General features: G+C 43.2%; 1 protein-coding gene across 2 annotated transcripts in view; it reads right to left on the reverse strand.

Moving 5' to 3' along the window:
• Positions 1 to 19,104: 19,104 nt before the first annotated feature.
• Positions 19,105 to 22,983, reverse strand: part of LOC138638927 (zinc finger protein 850-like) — a 72,373-nt gene continuing 68,494 nt past the window's right edge. For both annotated transcript variants that reach the window (XM_069728680.1, XM_069728681.1), the window contains one exon: positions 19,105 to 22,922. In XM_069728680.1, coding sequence (XP_069584781.1) covers positions 20,077 to 22,922 — 2,846 coding nt within the window. In that variant the 3' untranslated portion in view covers positions 19,105 to 20,076. The remainder of the gene's footprint in view (positions 22,923 to 22,983) is intronic.

Here is a 22,983-nt window from a genome sequence, read left to right on the forward strand (position 1 = left end):
AGTTAGATGTAGGAAGTTTTTTTGTATATTCTGCTGTGGATGTTTTGAAGGGTTTTAATACTGACCGCACAGAACTCTGTCCTATCCTGTCCTATCTAGCTAGAGTGGCCTCCTGTGCTAAATAATGTTTTTCTGCCTGTGTATGTTTTTTCCTCTCCGACTCACCGCCAATATTTGTGGGGGGCTGTCTATCCTTTGGGGATTTTCTCTGAGGCAAGATAGTATTCCAATTTCCATCTTTAGGGGTATTTAGTCCTCCGGCTGTGACGAGGTGTCTAGGTGTGTTAGGTACACTCCACGGCTACTTCTAGTTGCGGTGTTAAGTTCAGGATTGCGGTCAGTATAGTGGCCACCTTCTCCAGTGAAAGTTCTCATGCAGCTCCAAGGTCACCGGATCATAACAGGGACAGTAGTAATCCCATCATCTGGCTGCTGTGTTCAAGTGTAAAAAATACCACATATACAGTACATACTCACCAGCTAATTCCTGATGCCCTTGATCACCTGTTAAAAAAAATAAAATAATAAAAGAACAGTATACTCCCTGTTCCGATGTAATCCATTTAATAATGAGTGTCCCACAACCATATTCCGTGTAGAGATGTCACATCAGCAGATATGACCGCTCTCCAGGGCCCTACGGTGATACAATGATGGCAGGTATCCTCCCGCAGTGGATCACTCCACTGTCAGAGGTCACTGGAGTTCATGCTGTCACAGGCAACACTGGGTGAGAAAATTCTCACGCAGCAGTGCAGTAAAATGAGAGCATGAACTCCATTTAGCACTCATTGATAACACTGCAGGAGCTATTATCTCCTGTCAGTGTGTCACTGGAGGCCCTGTAGAGCGGTCCCATCCCCTGATCTGACTGCTCTATAGGGGAGATAATCATGAGAGACTCGTTATTAAATTGGGTACGTTGGAACAAGGAGTATAATGTGGGTTTATTATTTTTTTTACGGGTGATCTTAGGCATCACAGGAATTAGGGATACAATAAATATGGGAAACAGTTTAGTGTTCTATCTCATTAAAATACTTTATTATGGATGTTTATTTAACCCCTTAACTATAGGATTAGTAATGGATAGGTGTCTTATTGAAGCCTCTTTACAATACAAAGGTGACATCAACCCCACAAATATTACCCCATATGCCACCGCTAAAGGGCAGTGGGAAGAGACAGGCTAAGTGCCGGAATTGGTACATCTTAGAGTTGCGCAATTTCTGGGGAAGCTGAGTGCTGGTGCTTGATACCAAAGGGGGGAGGGGCTTATAATATCCATGGTCCCTTCCCAGGCTATAAATATCAGCCCGCAGCTGTCTGCAAAGACTTTTCTGGCTATTAATGATAGGGGACCCCATGTCATTTTATGGGGGTCCCTTATTTTAATAGCTAGTAAAGGCTAGTTATACAGCTGCAGGTTGATATTCATAGCCTGGGAAGATCCATCGGTATTAACCCCTTCCTAGGCTAGAAACATCGTCTCCCAGTCGTTGGCTTTCCCTCTCTGGTGCAGAAAATTGTGTGGGAACCCACGCCATTTTTTTTAAATTCAACGGATATTGCGTTTAAGGCCAGGGTTACATTTGCGAGAAACTTGCACGAGTTTTGCACCTCAATACCTGACACTGCCACCTGCACTCAGGATCAGAGTGTGTGGCTGCATGCATTTCTATGTAGCTGAATGTTCCGGCCGGCGGCAGTGCCAGGTACTGAGGTGCGAGACTTGTGTGAGTTTCTTGCAAATGTGACCCCGGCCTAATGCAGATTTTGTGTGTGTGTTTCTTTATTTAACTCTTTGTGTACCATTTTATGTTTATTACTAAACATTGGGCTTTGTATTATCGATCTATCTATAGATGTACAGTTAAGTCCATATATATTTGGACAGATACAACATTTTTCTAATTTTGGTTATAGACATTACCACAATGAATTTTAAACAAAACAATTCAGATGCAGTTGAAGTTCAGACTTTCAGCTTTCATTTGAGGATATCCACATTAAAATTGGATGAAACGTGTAGGAGTTTCAGCTCCTTAACATGTGCCACCCTGTTTTTAAAGGGACCAAAAGTAATTGGACAGATTAAATAATTTTAATTAAAATGTTCATTTCTAGTACTTGGCTGAAAACCCTTTGTTGGCAATGACTGCCTGAAGTCTTGAACTCATGGACATCACCAGACGCTGTGTTTCCTCCTTTTTGATGCTCTGCCAGGCCTTCACTGTGGTGGGTTTCAGTTGCTGTTTGTTTGTGGGCCTTTCTGTCTGAAGTTTAGTCAGGTGACTGACTTGGCAATTCTAGAATATTCCACTTCTTTGCTTTAATAAACTCCTGGGTTGCTTTGGCTTTATGTTTTGGGTCATTGTTCATCTGTAGTATGATACGATGACCAATCAGTTGAGCTGCATTTGGCTGGATCTGAGCACACAGTATGGCGGCTCTGAAGACCTCAGAATTCATTCGGCTGCTTCTGTCCTGTGTCACATCATCAATAAACACTAGTGACCCAGTGGCACTGGCAGCCATGCATGCCCGTGCCATCACACTGACTCCGCCGGGTTTTACAGATGATGTGGTGCTTTGGATCATAAGCTATACCACGCCTTCACCATACTTTTCTCTTTCCATCATTCTGGTAGAGGTTGATCTTGGTTTCATCTGTCCAAAGAATGTTCTTCCAGAACTGTGCGGCTTTTTTAGATGTTTTTAAGCCTTTTTATTCTTGTATAAATCAGGTTTATTGAAGCAAATAAACAATACAAACAATGGTACAGTGCTGAGACAATTGTTAAACTCAATGGGGTACAACCCGTAGATCATACAAAAAGAGAAAGTCTCAGCAAATATTAAATGTAGTTGGCCACTGCCAACGATAACACTTTCAAGTTAACAATGATATTTTTCATAGTTGAAACATATAAACAGCATCAAAGGCAATCAAGCATTACTAGCTATATTTAATCATTTATATTAGTATAGAATGTCGTTAGATATAAGAAGTAAGCAGAAGTAGAAAGAATTAAAGAAACGGAAAGAGAAGGAAAGAAAGAAAAGAAAAAGAAAGAAAGAGAAAGAAAAAAAAAAAAAAAAAAGGGGGGGGGTGTGGAGGAAAGGAAAGCGGGCGAAGGTAAGAGGGTACACTAGGTATGAGGAATGCGGCACTCCTCCCGGGCTGACCCCAGGCCCCATGTAGTGGAGAGAAGATCATTGAGTCACCAATATTGGCTTTAAGCCACGACAGCAGGCCAGAGGACAGGGGCAGCAACCATTACGCGAACGCTCCCATATCGGCTCCAGATATGAATTAGGACCTGGACAACCATACGTCCAACTCTGGGGTCTCCCTGAATACAATCCATGAAGCCCAAGTGTTAAAAAATTTCGTCGAATCCCCCATGGATTCACTTATCAATTGTTCCATTCTGTAAATGTTGTTAAGCTCCGCAACAAAATCGGAGCCTGAGGGGTAACAATCCTGCTTCCAGTATCTAGGAATCAAATTCCTGGCAGCCGTAAGAAAATGTCTGAGAAGACTCCTCTTAAAACCAGATATCGACATGTCACACAGAGACAAGAGGGCTAGTTCCACTGTGGGTTGTATTTTGGGAAAGGATAATTTGTTATGGAGATCGAAAACTAAGATCCAGAATTTCTTTATGGGTGGACATTCCCACCAGATATGGACATAAGTCCCTTTTTCTGATGTGCATCTCCAACAAATATCCGGGATCACCGGGAACATAGCGTGAACCTGGCAGGGGCATCTATACCACCTCGACAGAACCTTGTAACTCCTCTCCTGTGACACAGCCGACAGCGAAGTCCTAAAGGTGAACAGAAAAATCTTATCTCTTTCCTCTTGGGATAATGAAATCCCCAAGTCACTCTCCCATCTTGAGAAAAACGTTGGGAAGTCATGTGTTGGGGTCTGGCTCTCCTGGAAAAGATTATATAGGAGGGATACCTTACGAGACGTGGGCTCCTCAGCGAGACAAATTTTCTCAAAAGGGGTTAACACCCCCATGGACTTATTAAGTTTAAATGATGTGCCTGTGAAGCTCTTTAGTTGTTCGTAAAAGAACCAAGAGCCCTCAGGAGGTTCCCCCCCCCCTGGTATATTTCGTGTAGGGACTTAATTCCTGTCTGATTTATGAAGTAAAATATAATGGGTCTTGAGGCTCTGTTTTTACTCAGGAAATTTTCCCTACGGAGACCTGCGGGGAAGTGAGGATTGTCGTAAATTGGGGTTAGTGGACCCGGGGCTGTAGAGGTTATAGTATTTCTGCCACTCTGTCGTACAAGTAGAAGCATGTTCCTAGTCATGAATGGAAGGTTCGACCTCAACCCCCCCCCCTCCCGTGTTCCATAGTATCGTCTGAGGATCCCCGCCAACGAGATCACCCTCCAGGCCCACCCATTTCTTGTTGTTACTGCTGTGGTATAAGTCTAAAATGCAAGTACCTAATGAGGCACGACTATATACTAGGAAGTCTGGAAGGCCAATTCCCCCCCTCTTCTTGGACCTGCTTAATACAAAATGTGATATTCTTGATCTAGCATGAGACCAGACCAATCGGATGACCGCTTTCTTGAGTCGCGAGAAGAAGGACGCGGGAAGATATAACGGGATTGTCTGGAAATAATATAAAAGGTGAGGCAATAAGTCCATTTTAATTACATTAACTCTACCAAACCAAGACAGTTGAAGTTTATGCCACTTCTCTAAGTGCAGCTCCGCTTTTTGCAACGCCTTTTTAAAGTTTGCATCGTACAAACCAGATGTTTTGGCTGTTATTCTGATCCCCAGATATGGAAGTGAATCGAAGCGCCAACCAAACGGGAAAGAGGCTCGCAGCCCACTTACCACAGGTGGTGGTAGGGATATGTTTAAGGCCATGGATTTGTGGGAATTAATTTTAAAATTGCTTAGGTGACCGAATTTCGATAATTCTAAAATGATATTGGGTATGCTAGTTATGGGGGAGGTAACATATAAGAGGATATCATCGGCAAAAAGCGCCAACTTGTGTTCCTCTGATCTTATGGAGGGGTTATTGCGTATGGCGGTGGCCAGGTATTCCATTGACAGGATATACAGGAGAGGGGAGAGCGGGCACCCCTGCCTCGTACCATTCCGTATCTCGAACGTGTCCGAAAGGGTGCCATTCACCTTCACCTGGGCGTTAGGGGAGGTATATAAGGCCTTTATTCTATGCATCATATTTTCTCCCAGGCCAATCCCCGCCAGGGCCCGGAACAAAAACTCCCAGTGTACCCTGTCGAAGGCCTTCTCAGCATCGATCGACAGGATACACATGGGATCACCCCCCTCCCGTCCCGCCCTGTCTATCAAAGAGATGGTCCTAATGGTGTTATCACGCGCCTCCCTACCTAGGACAAAACCAACCTGGTCTTGGTTTATCACGTTTGGAAGGAGAGGGCTCAATCTATTTGCAATCATCTTCGCGTAGATTTTAATGTCTAAATTTATAAGAGATATTGGACGATAGTTATTACATAACGAGGGGTCTTTATCTGGTTTTGGTATGACCGTGATATGAGCGGCCAAAGCCTGAGGGGGAAAGGAACCACCCGAGGAGACCGAATTACACACTTCAAGAAAAATCGGGCTCAATAATGAGGAGAATGATTTATAAAAACCGGCTGAGTACCCGTCTGGACCTGGACTTTTCCCTTGTTTCAGACCTTTAATAGTTTCCAAGACCTCCTCCAGCGTGAACTCCCCCTCTAGGCCCTGAATCTTGTCCTCCGGTAGAAGGGGTATATTGTTTTGATGTAAATACGTATTGATTTTGTTGTGGAGAGCGGATATGGACAGATCTTTGTAGTGGCCATCTATGTTGTATAAGTCTTTGTAGTAATCACTGAAGCTCGAGGTGATGTCCCTGATATTATGTAACTTTTCCCCTTTCCCATTTTTAATGAAGGGAATGAATGTATTTGGGCCTCGTGGGTTAATGTATCTAGCCAAGATCTTGCCGCTTTTGTTTCCATGATGGTAAAAGCGATTTCGGAGCCTTTCCCTGAGGTAGCGTGACTTTTGGTCCAGTAAGGAGAGCAACTTTTGCCTGATTGTGGACAAGTGTGCGAATGTAACCTCATTGAGATCTCTTTTGTGTTGCGTTTCTAATTTATGAATTTGGTCTGAGAGTTTAATTATTTCTGCGACCCTCTCCCTCTTCAAGCGCGCGCCATGTGAAATAAGAACTCCCCGTATCACGCTTTTCAGGGCCTCCCATTTCATAGGAGAAGATGTGGTGTCCCCCCCATGGTCCGCTACAAAATTGGATATCGTCTTTTCCACATCGGTTTTGCATTGGGCATCCTGGAGCAAGTTCTCGTTCAGGCGCCACGAGAAGCCCGATTTTGTATTAGAATGAAACAGAATTGAAAGAAATATCGGGGCATGGTCCGACCACAATATCGAACCCGCCTCTGCCTCCACTGGGAGGTCCAGCAGGTTGTGAGATAAAAAAAGTAGTCAATTCTGCTGTAAGTGTTATGCACTTGTGAGAAAAAACTGTAGTCCTTTGTACCCGGGTGAAGTACCCTCCAAATGTCAACTAGTCTCATGTCTCGCATTTGTTTCCTAATCCGAGCAATAGAAGAAAGCGAGTATGAAGTCTTAGCCGAAGAGACGTCTACCGCCGGATTCATGGGAATGTTGAAATCGCCCCCCAGTATCACAGGAGAGGAGCCAGCGAATTCCCCGAGGCGCCTCCCACACTCCGCACTGAAGCTCTGCTGACCTTGATTCAGAAAATAGACATTAGCCAAGACCAATTGGCGTGTATCACAGGAAATTTTTAAAAACACATATCTACCATCTGGGTCTATAGAGGAACTCAGCACTTCCGGCACAAAGTCTTTATGAAAAGCTATCGAGACCCCCTTAGATTTGGCATGCGGATTGGAACTGTGGTACCATTTGGGGTAATATTTTGAAACACAGGGGGGGACAGCCCCAGTTTTAAAATGCGTCTCCTGGAGCATCAGGACCGAAACCTGCTGTTTATGACTTGTGTATAGGACCTGTCTCCTTTTTTCAGGAATATTTAGCCCCTTTACATTAAAGGAGCAAAACTTTAATTTACCCATAATCTGAATGCGCCACTGTGCAGCAAATTTTTATTGATCCGCTCGGAAGGAGCACCCGCATGGAGAGGAAGTATTTAGAAAGGGGAAGAAAAGGAAAGGGAGTAGAGAAAAAAAGAAGAAAAGAAAAAACAAAACATATCTATAATTGCTACAAAGCCAGAGCCTTGCAGCTCTAACTACAGTAAGACAAGTTTTGGTAGTATACTACCTGAGAACCCAACCAAAGGGAAGGAAGCCCAAGGAGGAACCATGACCCAAACCCCACCCACCCAAGAAAACATAAGAAATATCCGTTGGACACATGTCAAAACATCAAATTAAATATGTCATATAAAGTAACAAGGCAATTAATTGTCAGTGCAGAAACCCAAGTGTGAAGTCAAGTCTGAATATGAATCATGGAAAATGTAAGCATAGGCCTGCCTGTACAGGCTGTGAGGTGCCAAGGGGAGAAGTACTAGAAAACAGATATGTTTCTCCCCGTTTCATTTCATATGTATCACGGTATTGATTGTGAAGCTGTTTATTTCTCTGTAATCCGGTCCTGGTTTCTTTAGTGATCAGCCTGAAAGCTCTGGTGCTTCCCTTCCACACATACGATCCAGCTTTTGCTTCAGCTGATATAATCAAGGAACTGCTGGGATCTCAGTCTCTCTCATCTGCTGGTCTGGGAGCTGACACAGTAAGGTTGCACAAACTTCTTTCTTGTTGTATAGGTTTATTTTGCAGTTAGTATCTTGTTGTTAGTTAGTGGCCAGACGGCCTTAGACATTTTATTTCATGTTTGGCACGTGTAACATTGTACGGCAAATGTGTACAATAAATACACCTGACACATACCTGTGTGGAACTCGCTAGCCTGCTATTGTTCGTTGTGACTCCATAGCCACCTGCTTGGGCCAAAGCAGAGATCCCTGATGAGCTATATTCCCACAAGGCGAATCCTCCAAAAAGGTAAGGAGAAAGAGGGGAGGGATAGGAAGAGAGGGTGGGAGAGGTAGGGAAAAAGGGTGGTGAGGGGGGGAGGGAGGAGAGGTGGAAGAAGGGAAGGGAAAGGGATACCTAGGTGAGGGAGAAGGGAAGGGCCTGGAGGGAAAGCCCCCGCTACGGGCCTATGACTTCTCACAATCTGCAACACCTGCACCTAAAACACTGAGAACATGAGAATAAAGTGCAAACATAATAAAACTAAGCAATAAATGCCAGACTATCATAACCGACATAACGAAAATACAAAAAAGAGAAAAACCAGACTATAAAAGCCTTCAAACGAAACCCACTCCATCAGTAGGCCAAGCTCGCCTTTCTGTACCACCAAACCAGGATGCTAAGTTCTCAAGGCGGGTCAGATGGAACCCGCTTGTTGTCTCGTTTTTTGGTTTGTTGAACCTTGAGCCATTTTGGTGGAGCTTCAGGGAGTGTTGGGCTCACGGGCCACTCAGGAAGATTTACCATAGGAAGTTCGAAGGTGCCCAGGAAAGTAGTTAAGTCACAAAGCCTTCGAAAAGAAGCCGACTTGCCTCCCTTAGAGGCCGTTAATTGGAACGGGAACCCCCATCTATATGGGATGTCTCTTCTCTTAAGTTCGGCCAGTAATGGTTTTAGAGCTCTGCGCAGTAATAAAGTACGTCTAGATAGATCAGAAAGGATTAAGATTGGGTGGTCCTCAAATCTGATGACTTCTTTTTTCCTGGCAGCCGTCATTATGGCTTCGTGGATTCTACATATAACATCACGTGGTCGAGAATCGGAAGTAGGTTTAGGACCCAAAGAGCGATGGATCCTATCGAACTCGATAGAGCCACCATCCTTATCGTCCAGCAGGTCTAAGAAGATATTTTGTACTGTACAGTCCAAATCAGAAAAACCGACAGATTCTGGGAGGCCTCGTATACGAATGTTATTCCGTCTATTGCGGTTTTCGAGGTCCTCCATTCCAGATGAGATATCTTCTAGTTTGAGAGTATGATCTATTAAGAGGTCCCTATGGGCCTGCAGTTCTCGAAAGATATTCTCGTGTTTTTTCCACGTCCTCTATTCGTGTGGTAAATTCTTTCTGCAAGTTGTGCATTTCTTTCTTATATGTATTTTCAAGCCTGCAGGCGAATCCTTCAAGGTCTTTTTTGGTAGCTAGGGCTTTGATGTACTTGCTCAATTCTGTGATGCTCATTTCCTCCGAATCTGCGGTGTCCTCATCGAAGCCGTCAGCCGACGAGCTACGTGTGCCCACTGAATCCCCGGACGGGGAGTTATCACGGTTAGTAGTAGAAGTCATTGCAGACCTTGTATTCCTAGTCTGGGGAGTTGAATTTAGATAACGTGCCTTTTTATTCTTGATGCTTATGAGTGGCTTGCACCGTGCAGTGAAAAACAGGGTGGCACATGTTAAGGAGCTGAAACTCCTAAACCCTTCATCCAATTTTAATGTGGATACCCTCAAATGAAAGCTGAAAGTCTGAACTTCAACTGCATCTGAATTGTTTTGTTTAAAATTCATTGTGGTAATGTCTATAACAAAAATTAGAAAAATGTTGTCTCTGTCCAAATATATATGGACTTAACTGTATCTATGTATGTAAACATTATTCTTCAATGGAGCATGTAAATGAAGAGGCTGGACAAGGAAATGACATCACGATTCTTTTTTTTTTGTTAATAGATCTTTATTTAGCCTACAAAAATGCATACAAATCCACATGAAAATCTGCTTGAAATGCATCAAATGCAGAATCTGAGCAGAAAATTCCACAGGCAAATCTGCAATGTGTGTACATACCCTTACAGAAAAAATAATTATTTTTGCATCAATTTATTCTGAGAGCTATAACTTTTATTTTACCGCTGATGGAGCTGTATAGCGACTTGCTTATTGTAGGAGAAAATGTTTTCAGCAGTACCATGTTTATTTCCATTTGTCTTTTTGATCGCGTTTTATTGCACTTTTTGGTCGGCAGTATGATGATAAAGCATTAGTTTTTGCCATTTTTTTTACGGTGTTCACTGAAGGGGTTAACTAGTGGGACAGTTTTATAGAGTGGGTCGTTAAGGATGTGGTGATTCCAATATTTGTTTTCTTATTTTTTATAAATGTATTCATTTGTGGCCAGGTGTCTCCATGGAGAACATCATGACAATGCAATCGCATTGCGTTGTTCTGATGGAAACATGCAAGGAACTGATTCCCTGCGCGATGCTCATCTATGCTGCTGTCAGTAGTGACAGCAGCATCAGATGGGTTAAATGCCTACGGGTGGCGCTAGCACAGATTGTGGGTGTTGCTGTGGGGTGTCAGCTCTCACGGAGCTGACACCAACACCCGATCGCAGCAGCTTTCAGCGCAAGGCCCTGCGATCGGTGCGCTGTACTTGTACTGCTGTTTGCATGAACACAGCTCCTGCAGAGCAGTACAGGTATGGCACATGTCAGGAAGGGGTTAACCAATAGCAGTGTAATTTTTTTTATATCACCTTTATGACACACACCAATAGCAGACTCAAGAAAATTACTGGTAAATAGTGACGTTTGCGTATCTCAGCAGGCTTTGCGCCAGTCCCATAACTGCTATATACAGTGGGGCAAAAAAGTATTTAGTCAGTCAGCAATAGTGCAAGTTCCACCACTTAAAAAGATGAGGCGTCTGTAATTTACATCATAGGTAGACCTCAACTATGGGAGACAAACTGAGAAAAAAAAATCCAGAAAATCACATTGTCTGTTTTTTTTTAATCATTTTATTTGCATATTATGGTGGAAAATAAGTATTTGGTCAGAAACAAAATTTCATCTCAATACTTTGTAATATATCCTTTGTTGACAATGACAGAGGTCAAACGTTTTCTGTAAGTGTTCACAAGGTTGCCACACACTGTTGTTGGTATGTTGGCCCATTCCTCCATGCAGATCTACTCTAGAGCAGTGATGTTTTTGGCTTTTCGCTTGGCAACACAGACTTTCAACTCCCTCCAAAGGTTTTCTATAGGGTTGAGATCTGGAGACTGGCTAGGCCACTCCAGGACCTTGAAATGCTTCTTATGAAGCCACTCCTTTGTTGCCCTGGCGGTGTGCTTTGGATCATTGTCATGTTGAAAGACCCAGCCACGTTTCATCTTCAATGCCCTTGCTGATGGAAGGAGGTTTGCACTCAAAATCTCACGATACATGGCCCCATTCATTCTTTCATGTACCCGGATCAGTCGTCCTGGCCCCTTTGCAGAGAAACAGCCCCAAAGCATGATGTTTCCACCACCATGCGTTACAGTAGGTATGGTGTTTGATGGATGCAACTCAGTATTCTTTTTCCTCCAAACACGACAAGTTGTGTTTCTACCAAACAGTTCCAGTTTGGTTTCATCAGACCATAGGACATTCTCCCAAAACTCCTCTGGATCATCCAAATGCTCTCTAGCAAACTTCAGACGGGCTCGGACATGTACTGGCTTAAGCAGTGGGACACGTCTGGCACTGCAGGATCTGAGTCCATGGTGGCGTAGTGTGTTACTTATGGTAGGCCTTGTTACATTGGTCCCAGCTCTCTGCAGTTCATTCACTAGGTCCCCCCGCGTGGTTCTGGGATTTTTGCTCACCGTTCTTGTGATCATTCTGACCCCACGGGGTGGGATTTTGCGTGGAGCCCCAGATCGAGGGAGATTATCAGTGGTCTTGTATGTCTTCCATTTTCTAATTATTGCTCCCACTGTTGATTTCTTCACTCCAAGCTGGTTGGCTATTGCAGATTCAGTCTTCCCAGCCTGGTGCAGGGCTACAATTTTGTTTCTGGTGTCCTTTGACAGCTCTTTGGTCTTCACCATAGTGGAGTTTGGAGTCAGACTGTTTGAGGGTGTGCACAGGTGTCTTTTTATACTGATAACAAGTTTAAACAGGGGCCATTACTACAGGTAATGAGTGAAGGAAAGAGGAGACTCTTAAAGAAGAAGTTACAGGTCTGTGAGAGCCAGAAGTCTTGATTGTTTGTTTCTGACCAAATACTTATTTTCCACCATAATATGCAAAAAAAATGATAAAAAAAACAGACAATGTGATTTTCTGGATTTTTTTTTCTCAGTTTGTCTCACATAGTTGAGGTCTACCTATGATGTAAATTACAGACGCCTCTCATCTTTTTAAGTGGTGGAACTTGCACTATTGCTGACTGACTAAATACTTTTTTGCCCCACTGTAAATATACATTATTTCAGCAATAGTCGAGGAATATTAATTAGCTCTAAAAAAAGAGGTTTAGTATATGGTGGGACTGAGGAATATTATTTAGCTGTAAATAAAGTGGTTAGTATATGCTGGTATTGAGAAATATTATTTTGGTCTAAAAAGAGCAGTTTTGTATATTATGTTAGTGGATGAAGCCCTGCCTTTCTCCCTACTCCACAATCTGTTCCTACACTATAGACAATGCAAACTATCAGAGATCTGCAGCATTTACTGGCAATAACACCCTCCCTGCCTTTCACTCGTATTAAATCTCTCCCTACGCTATCTCAACCTAACCGAGATCTAATGTTAAAGGGCCACTGTCACCCCCCTCCAGCCGTTATAAACTTAAAGAGCCACCTTGTGCAGCAGTAATGCTGCATTCTGACAAGGTGGCTCTTTTTGTTTTGTGTTCATGTATTACTAAAATAAAGCGCTTTGAAACTTTTCAAAAATACCTATCTTTGTCCACGGAGGCGGGTCCTCATCCCCAGCTTGAACGGTACTCTGCCGTCACTCACATCTTCAGGGGCTTTCAGCGCCGCCCCCTCCGCGATGTTTTCTCTTCAAAACCGGTGCCTGCGCTGTGTAAAACTTTGTGTGGCAGGCGCAGTAAGCTCTGGCGGTCTGACGTCCCAGCGTGTGTCAGACTGTCACCCAGGACCGCCGCCTTACAGCCTCTGTCTATTCAGCTGATCGTCCCGGCGATTGCTATGAGGAGGAGGAGGCACGATCAGCTGAATAGACAGAGGCTGTAAGGCGGGGGACCTGGGTGACAGTCTGACACACGCAGTGCGCATGCCCAGGAATCCTAGCCCCGCACTGTGCATAATGCATAACAGTGCGGGGCAGGGATTCCCGAGGTGGGCGGCTGCAATACCCGCACAGGCGCAGTCTGCAAGCCTGGCTGGGATGTCAGACCGCCAGAGCTTACTGCGCCTGCCCCACAAAGTTTTACACAGCGCAGGCGCCGGTTTTGAAGAAAAAACAGCGCGGACGGGGCGGCGCCGAAAGCCCCTGAAGATGCGAGTGACGGCAGAGTACCGCTCAAGCTGGGCATGAGGACCCGCCTCCGTGGACAAAGATAGGTATTTTTGAAAAGTTTCAAAGTGCTTTATTTTAGTAATACATGAACACAAAACTAAAAGAGCCACCTTGTCAGAATGCAGCATTACTGCTGCACAAGGTGGCTCTTTTAGTTTATAACGGCTGGAGGGGGGTGACAGTGGCCCTTTAACCCTCACGAGCTCTTAAAAGAGCTGATTGTAATCACAAACTCTCCTAATACGCTGCTTTCACTCTCCCTGCGCTGACACTATGCTTTCACTACGCTGTTTCCGTATGCAATGTGCACAAGATGGTGTCGGCATCGATTAAATATCCCCTATAATGCTGTAAGGCCAGCCAGTCACAGTAATGCCACACCAAAGATGGCGACAGCATTACGGTGATTGCCAAGCCAGCCCAGCATGTTCATTGGCTGTAAATAAAGCACCAAACATGGTGGGCGGGTCACTCGAATATACCGAGGCGAATACCTAATTACTTGCCGAGTAACAATTAGCTCGAATAGCATACTATTCGTGCGAGTAATGAATATAGTCGCCATCATTCGTAAGCAACTGTTTTCTGGGATTTACACATTGATGTGTTTAGGTGTCTGGCTCTGATGCAGTTACTCGGGCACTTGTAATGTGTAGAGGGATCTGTGTAGAGATGTTACGTGACAGATTTAGAGCATAAAATGAGAAGACACAATGGAGACTAACTTTCCACAATACATAAGTCTGGTCCAGACATTGGACAAGAATAATGGCCGCTCCAGTCTTTATGACTCACACCATTGGCTCATGTGGAGAATCCGCCATGTGCACCGGCACACCGGCTCTTCACGGTGCACAGGAACAGCACACGTACCTATAGAGCGCTCGTCTGAACGAGCCCTGGGGAAACAAATCACGGAGCCGCCGGGAGGACGGACACTCAGCTTAATCGAACCCCTCACTATGGCAATCACTGTAAACATACCAGTAAACCCACTAGTCAAAGGCTAAAGAAAAATGAAACAAAAGACCAAAGGAGCAAGTCAAAGCTTTATTCTAAATCCCATAACGATGCAGTGGGCAGATGTAAGACTTCCTGTGCATGATATCGATGGGAAAGAAGGAAACTAAATCTCCCACAGAAATAATTTGCACTTATTGATGCATATTTGGTCAATATCTTGAATTAGCAATTGAAAACTAACAGAGGAAATGAAACATCAGTATAATAACGTCTTTCATGTTTTGGATCTACTCCCGGCTTTGGCGGCTTACAAATCATAATGCAGGACACTAAATATATTGCACATTTCTTTTTTTATTTACTTTTTGCCCAATCCCATCACAATTTGTATGAAGATCAAAACTGATACAAACATATACAATCATTATGTTTCTGTTCTCCTTATGTCAATAATTATTGTCCCCAAAGGATCCAGGTCACAGACCTCAGCTAAATGTAGTTTAGGAGTTTGGCAAATCCAGTGCATTCCAGAAACAAGATTAACCCCTTCACCCCCAGCCTGTTTTCACTTCCTGACCAGGCCAATCTTTTCAATTTTGACCACTGTCACTTTATGAGGTCATAACTCTGGAACGCTTCAATGGATCCCGGTGATTTTGACATTGTTTTTCCTGACATATTGTACTCCATGATAGTGGTAACATTTATTTGATATGACTTGAGTTTATTTGTGAGAAAATCAGAAATTTGGTGAATGGTGAAAATTTCGCAATTTTAAATCTTTTCATTTTTGTGCCCTTAAGGGCTTGTTTCCATTTGCGAGAAACACGTCCGTGTCTCGCATTTGGAAACCAAGCTCTGGTGCCGGCACTCCAGAGCGGAGTGTGCGGCTCCATGTGTTCCTATGCGGCCGCACTCTCCGCTCCCAAGTGCTGGCACCAGAGCTTCGTTTCCACATGCGAGACATGGACGTGTTTCTCGCAAATGGAAACAAGCCCTAAATCAGAGAGTCATATCACACAAAATAGTTAATATTTCCCACATGTCTACTTTACATCAGCACAATTTTTGAATTTGATTTCGTTAGGAATTTCTAAGGGTTAAAAGTTGACCAGCGAGTTCTCATTTTTACAACAAAATTTGCAAAACCATTTTTTTAGGGACCATCTCACATTTGAAGTAACTTTGAGGGGTCAATATGACAGAAAATACAGAAAAGTGACACCATTCTAAAAACTGCACCCCTCAAGGTGCGCAAAACCACATTCAAGAGGTTTATTAACCTTTCAGGTGCTTCACAGGATTTAATGGAATGTGGAAGGAAAAAATTTAAACTTTCCATATAAAGAGCCCCTAAGTTCTAAAAAAGCAGAATCCCCCTTCAAGTGACCCCATTTTGGAAATTATAAACCTTTGGAAATTTATCTACAGATGTACTGATGAATTAACTCCATGGATATTTTCCAGAAACAAGCACTAGTGGTTGTTGCTGAGTGAAAATTGCAAACTATCGTTATAGTGACCAGTACGTTATTCCCGGCTCATGGTTCTGGAGACGCGCACCTGTAAATTAGACGGGCTCTCATCACTACAGAAATGCCAAACATAGGGGTGCTAAATGTGGTTTAGGAAAACTGAGGCTCAGAAGGGAGGGGGCATTTGGATTTGGGAATGCGGAAGCCCCCTATAATTCTGTTAACAGATGACATACCTGCGTGAGGACTTGCTTTTTACATAACGTTTGGGATCACATTTATCCGACACTTTACGCTGGGTTTTCATCTAAACCTCCTAGTGACGTGACCGATAAAACCCTCAAGGGATCCATTCAATATAATGAGGCAGCAGTGTTACTCTGTACTGGACGGCCAGGTCTAGGAAGACTTCTGGTGGTCCCAAACTTCTTCCATTTAAGGATTATGGAGGGCACTGTGCTCTTAGGAACCTTGAGTACTGCAGAAATTCTGTTGTAACCTTGGCCAGATGTCTGCCTTGCCACAATTCTGTCTCTGAGCTCCTTGGCCAGTTCCTTTGACCTCATGATTCTCATTTGGTCTGACATGTACTGTGAGGTCTTAGGCCAGTCTCACACGTCCAGATAATTCCGGTACCGGAAAAATCGGTACCGGAATTATCCGTGTCCGTGTGCAGGTGCGTCTCTGTGGCCCATCAGTGTGGCACACGTGTGCCCACTGGGTACCACACGCACCATGCCGGAGACAGTGCTAACGTTTAGCGCTGTTCCCTGCATCTGGTGCTGAAGCTCCATTCATATCTTCCCTGCAGCAGCATTTGCTGTAGAGAAGATATGAATAATTGTGTGTAAAATCAAGATCCAGGTCCCTACGCCCCTCCCACCCCCTGTGAGCCCCCCCCCGCTGTGATTAAAATACTCACCTGGCTCCCTTGCTGGCTGGCGCTGCTTCCTGTCCTGGCCGCACCTTGTACTGTATGAGCGGTCAAGTGGGGCCGCCGATTACAGTCATGAATATGCGGCTCCACCTCCCATAGGGGAGGGGTGCAGACTGAACATTGAGAAAAAATGAACTTTTTTGAATTTACCAAATGGCTGCAATTAAACAAACAAACCATAGAAAAGAATTCCCATCCTTTAGTAAGAACGCTAGCTAACGTATCTGACTAGTAATGCTAGGACTAAATGAGCAAAGAGTCACTGTGCAAGAAAGTGAATGAAAAAGGAAGAAACATTGTGGATCTCACCCAATTGAAGTGCAGGTTGTTCTCCGGGTCACGTCCAGACGGGTAGAAGTGACTCTCACTCTGCCCGGTTGTGCCCTCTGCAGTTGCAGTACCCAAGTGGAGCTATTATCCCAAAAAGAGGAGCCTTCCTAAGGCTGCCGTCACACTTGTAGTATTTGGTCAGTATTTTACATCAGTATTTGCAAGCCAAAACCAGGAGTGGGTGATAAATACAGAAGTGGTGCATATGTTTCTATTATACTTTTCCTCTAATTGTTCCACTCCTGGTTTTGGCTTACAAATACTGATGTAAAATACTGACCACATACTGCTAGTGTGACGGCAGCCTAACACGTTTATTTCTCCGTTAGGAGAAATCGTCAGGGGAGTGTACTTGCTATTAGAATGTAACAGCATGAAGACTCTGAAGTTGTTGCAGTGTAGAAGAATAAAGTGTCTCTGTGCGTGAAAATATCTTAGGAAACCCACAGTGGTGGGAATTCCATCAGGGCACAGAGTGCCGTCACCCTGATAACAAAGATCTGTTATCAAGGTAGAAAGGGTCTTCATGCTGGTGCCTTCCAATAGCAAGTACACTTCCCTTATGACTACTCCTAACAGAGAAACATGTTGGGAGGGAACCTCTTTTTGGGATAATAGCTCCATTTGGGTACTGCCCGTTTTACGGCAGGAGCAACTGGAGAGGGCATGACAGGGCAGGGTGAGGGTCGCTTCTACCCGTATGGACGTGACCCAGAGAACAGTCTGCACCTCAATTGGGTGAGATCCACGATGTTTCTTCCTTTTTCGTTCACTTTATTGCACGGTGACACTTTACTCATTTAGTCCTAGCATCACTAGTCAGATACGTTAGCTGGCATTCTTATCCAAGGATGGGAATGCTTTTCTGTGGTTTGTAGTTTCCTCCTAGTAGGTGTTAGGTTTGGATTTGGGCTCTTGCTGCTCTGTTAAATTTTAAAGTAATAATTTAAAGGGAATCGGTCACCCCAGAATTCGCCTGTAAGCTGCGGCCACCGGCATCAGGGGCTTATCTACAGCATTCTGAAATGCTGTAGAAAAGCCCCCGGTGTAACCTGAAAGATAAGAAAAACACCTGCGTGGTCCGGTCCGACGGTCATCGCGGTCCGGTTCCAGCGCCTCCCATCTTCATACGATGACTCCCTCTTCTTTGCTTCCTGCCGAGGCTGCGGTGCAGACGTACTTTATCTGCCCTGTTGAAGGCAGAGTACTGCTCAGGTGCTGGGCCTCTCTGACCTTTCCCGGCGCCTGCAGTACTTTGCTCTGCCCTCAACAGTGAAGATAAAGTACGCCTGCGCAGGAGCCTCGGCAAGAAGTAAAGAAGAGGACGTCATCATATGAAATGAGAGGCACTGGACCCAGACCACGACACCCATCGGATCGGACCAGGACCGCCCCTGGGTGAGTATAATATAACTTGTTTTTCTTATCTTGCAGGTTACATTGGGGGCTTATCTACAGCATTACAGAATGCATTACAAAATGCTGCAGATAAGCCCCTGTTGCCGGTGGCCGCAGCTTATAGGCGAATTTTGGGTTCAGATTCCCTTTAATTAAAAGTTAATATTTAATAGTATCCTCTATGCTGGATGTGTGAGGCTGTTTCGTCACATGAGCCCTGCACTCAACCAGCGCCGGCTTCACTGTCCTCACCTTCACACATATAAGTAATTAACAGGAAGTCAGAGCTGCGGCTGGCTGCTCCCTGTCTGTTAATTACTGATGTGTCCGACTCCCGGAGACAGTGAAGCCAGCTCTGATTAAGCTCAGGGCTTATGTGACAAACTCACGTCCGCTCCGGGAGAGCGAGTGCAGACAGCGCTGAAATGGCACCGGAACAGGAGGTGAGTGTAAGGCTACTTTCACACTGGCATTTTTTTTAATACGTCGCAATGCGTTGTTTAGGGGAAAAACCGCATCCTGCAAAGTTATTTGCAGGATGCGTTTTTGCCCCAAAGAGTTACATTACCGACGCATTGCGACGTATTGACACACGTCGCAACCGTCTTGCGATGGTTGCGCCGTGTTGTGGCGGACCGCCGAGAGCAAAAAACGTTAAATGTAACGTTTTTTTGCAGCCGACGGACCGCTTTTTCCGACCGCGCATGCGCGGCCGGAACTCCGCCCGCACCTCCCAATGGGGCAGCGTATGCGCCGGAGAAATGCATCCGCTGCACCTGTTGTGCGGCACAACAAACACTAGCATCGGAATCTCGACCCGACGCAATGCAACCGGCCAAATCCGACGCTAGTGTGAAAGTAAGTGCCTAAGTGTTATTATTTTAACTAGGGAAAACATTCAGATTGAGAAGAGAATGTGCCAGTAGTGGACAAACCCTTTAACGTTTACAAACAACATTTTTTACTTTCACTACAAATAAAATTATATATTCTTTGTAAAACTGGAACATTTTTTGTAAATTCCATATTTTGGGCAGAAAAATTGTAAGGAAAATATGGGTGCGTCTTATAATTCGAAGAAAGCTTACCAGAGGAGGGAGAGTGTGTGGCGTCTGCGGTACAGCAGGGTCCAGAAGGCAGGATGCCAGCTATGTTACAGGCTGTGTTTTCTCATAAGTTGTCAGCACCAGTGAGCGAAGTCCCCTTCTCATTGATTTCCCTGCAGTGAGCTTCAAGAAAATTGCCACCAGAGGCGGCACATGTGCAGATTTGTAACAAGATCTTGTCTCCCGAAATATCAATGTGGGCATGGACGCCAGAGGCAGCACATTTTCCCAAAGAATGTCTCGCCTGGATGTTCTCTCAACCAAGCCCGGGAGCAGCACCATTGCCTCACTCCTGCCACAGTCACCTGCCTCCTGAAGCAGCAACGCTGACTCCAGTGACCCTGCGCTACTTCTGCCTCCCCCAACGGTAAGCTACCGTTAATTGGACTATAAGACACACTACCAATTTTTTTTTTTTTCCTATTTTCCACCCAGAAGTTTGGGGTGCGTCTTATAGTCCGCAAAATAAGGTGTTTGTAAAAAGGTTTCATATTATTACAGCAGAACAGCTTCCCCCCTGTGTGCGACTTCTCTGATGACTATGAAGTTTGTCTTTGCTAATAAAGCATTTTCCACATCCGGAGCATGAGTATGGCTTCTCTACTGTGTAACTTCGCTGATGTTTCATCTGAAAGGATTCATTTAAAGAAACATTTTCCACACTCTGAACATGAATTTTCTTATGTCTGAGAAGACTTGATTCATACAAAAAACAGACCCCACATTCACTACATGTAACTGGATTGTCTCCAGTGTGATCTCTTTGATGATCACTTAGCAGGGCTTCAGTATTAAAGCATTTCCCACATTCTGAGCATGAATACAGCTTTTCTTCTGTGTGCGTTTTCACATGAGTAATAAGACTTGATCTATGCATAAAGAATTTTCCACATTCTGAACAAGTATATGCATTTCCTGTGTGAATTCTCTCATGTGCAGTAAGACTTGCTTTATACTTAAAAACTTTTAGACATTTTGAACATGAATACTGCTTCTCTCCTGTGTGAATTATCTTATGCGCAACAATAGACGATTTTTCGTTAAAACATTTCCCAGATTCTAAACATAAATAAGGCATCGGTCCTGTGTGAATTTTCTCATGCGTAATAAGACTTGATTTATGTGTAAAACTTTTCTGACATACTGAACATGAATAAAACTTCTCTTTTGTGTGAATTCGCTCATGTGCAACAAGACGTGATTTCATAGTAAAACCTTTCCCACATTCTGAACATGAATACGGCTTCTCCCCTGTGTGAATTAAGCTATGCGCAATAATATTTTCTTTTTTCTTATAACATTTCCCACATTCTGAACATGAATACGGCTTCTGTCCTGTGTGAACACTCTTATGTGTATAAAGAGTTGATTTATGTACAAAACATTTCCCACATTCTGAACATGAATAAGGCTTTTCTCCTGTGTGAGTTTTCTCATGTGAAGAAAGACTTGATTTATATGTATAACTTTTCTGACATACTGAACATGAATATGGCTTCTCTCCTGTATGAATTCTCTCATGTGTAACAAGATCTGATTTTATAAGAAAACATTTTCCACATTCTGAACATGAATATGGCTTCTCACCTGTGTGAATTGTCTCATGTTTACTCAGGACTGATTTATCTATAAAACACTTTCCACATTCCGAACATGAAAAAGGCCTCTCTCCTGTGTGAATTCTCTTATGTCTAAGAAGTAAAACTTTGACTGAAAAACATTTTCCACATTCTGAGCATGAATATGGCTTCTCTCCTGTGTGAATTCTCTCATGTCTAAAAAGATTTGATTTATCTATAAAACATTTTCCACATTCTAAACATGAATAAGGCTTTTCTCCTATGTGAGTTTTCTCATGTGAAATAAGACTTGATTGATATTTATAACTTTTCAGACATTCTGAACATGAATACGGCTTCTTTCCTGTATGAATTCTCTTATGTCTAACAAGATATGATTTACGTTTAAAACATTTTCCACATTCTGAACATGAAAAAGGCTTTTCTCCGGTGTGAATTTTCTCATGTATAGCAACACTTGATTTATCTATAAAACATTTTCCACATTCTGAGCATGAATACGACTTTTCTCCTGTGTGAGTTTTCTCATGTGAAATAAGACTCGATTTATATGTATAACATTTCTGACATACTGAACATGAATACGGCTTCTCTCCTGTGTGAATTGTCTTATGTGTAACAAGATCTGATTTCATAATAAAACATTTTCCACATTCTGAACATAAATATGGCTTCTCACCTGTGTGGATTCTCTCATGTGTAGTAAGATGTGATTTTGTAATAAAAGATTTTCCACACTCTGAACATGAATACGGCTTCTCGCCTGTGTGAATTTTAACATGTTTACTCAGGGCTGATTTATCTATAAAACATTTTCCACATTCCGAACATGAAAAAGGCCTCTCTCCTGTGTGAATTCTCTTATGTCTAATAAGAAGAACTTTGACTGAAAAAGATTTTCCACATTCTGAGCATGAATATGGCTTCACTCCTGTGTGAATTCTCTCATGTCTAACAAGATTTGATTTATCTATGAAACATTTTCCACATTCTGAACATGAATAAGGCTTTTCTCCTATGTGAGTTTTCTCATGTAAAATAAGACTTGATTGATGTGTATAACTTTTCAGACATTCTGAACAGGAATATGGCTTCTCTCCAGAGTGAGTTTTCTCATGGGCAATATAACTTGATTTATGTGTAAAACCTTTCTGACATACCGAACATGAATATGGCTTCTTTCCTGTGTGAATTGTCTTATGTAGAACAAGATATGCTTTACGTGTAAAACTTTTTCCACATGCTGGACATAAATACGGCTTCTCTCCTGTGTGAATTCTCTCATGTCTAACAAGATCTGATTTACCTATAAAACATTTTCCACATTCTGAACATGAAAATGGCCTTTTTCCTTTGTGAATTCTCACATGATTAACAAAGTTAGATTTTTGGGAAAAACATTTCCCACATTTTGGACACGAGTATGGCATCTCATGTTTGTGTCTTTTCTCATGCAAAATAAGATTTGATTTGTTTATAAAAAGTTTCCCACATTCTGAGCATGAATACGGCTTCTCTCCTTTATGTGTCCTCCGATGTCTAATAAGATGATATTTGTGTGAAAAGCATTTCTTACATTCTAAACATGAATATGGGTTCGCTCTTGTGTGACTTTTCTTATATTTCACAAGCTGTTCTCGATGTATATTAGGGGCAATGAGGTTTTCTCCTGAGGACTGACATAGAATATCTTCATCTTTTACATGATATTTTAGCGATAACACATTTTCTCCAGAACAATCACTTGCATTTTCTGTAAGAAATAAAAATATATTTTTTTTAACTAACAACTTAAAATATAAAGTCTCATCCAT

This window comes from Ranitomeya imitator, chromosome 5 (assembly GCF_032444005.1).
Source record: "Ranitomeya imitator isolate aRanImi1 chromosome 5, aRanImi1.pri, whole genome shotgun sequence".
Taxonomy (NCBI): domain Eukaryota; kingdom Metazoa; phylum Chordata; class Amphibia; order Anura; family Dendrobatidae; genus Ranitomeya; species Ranitomeya imitator.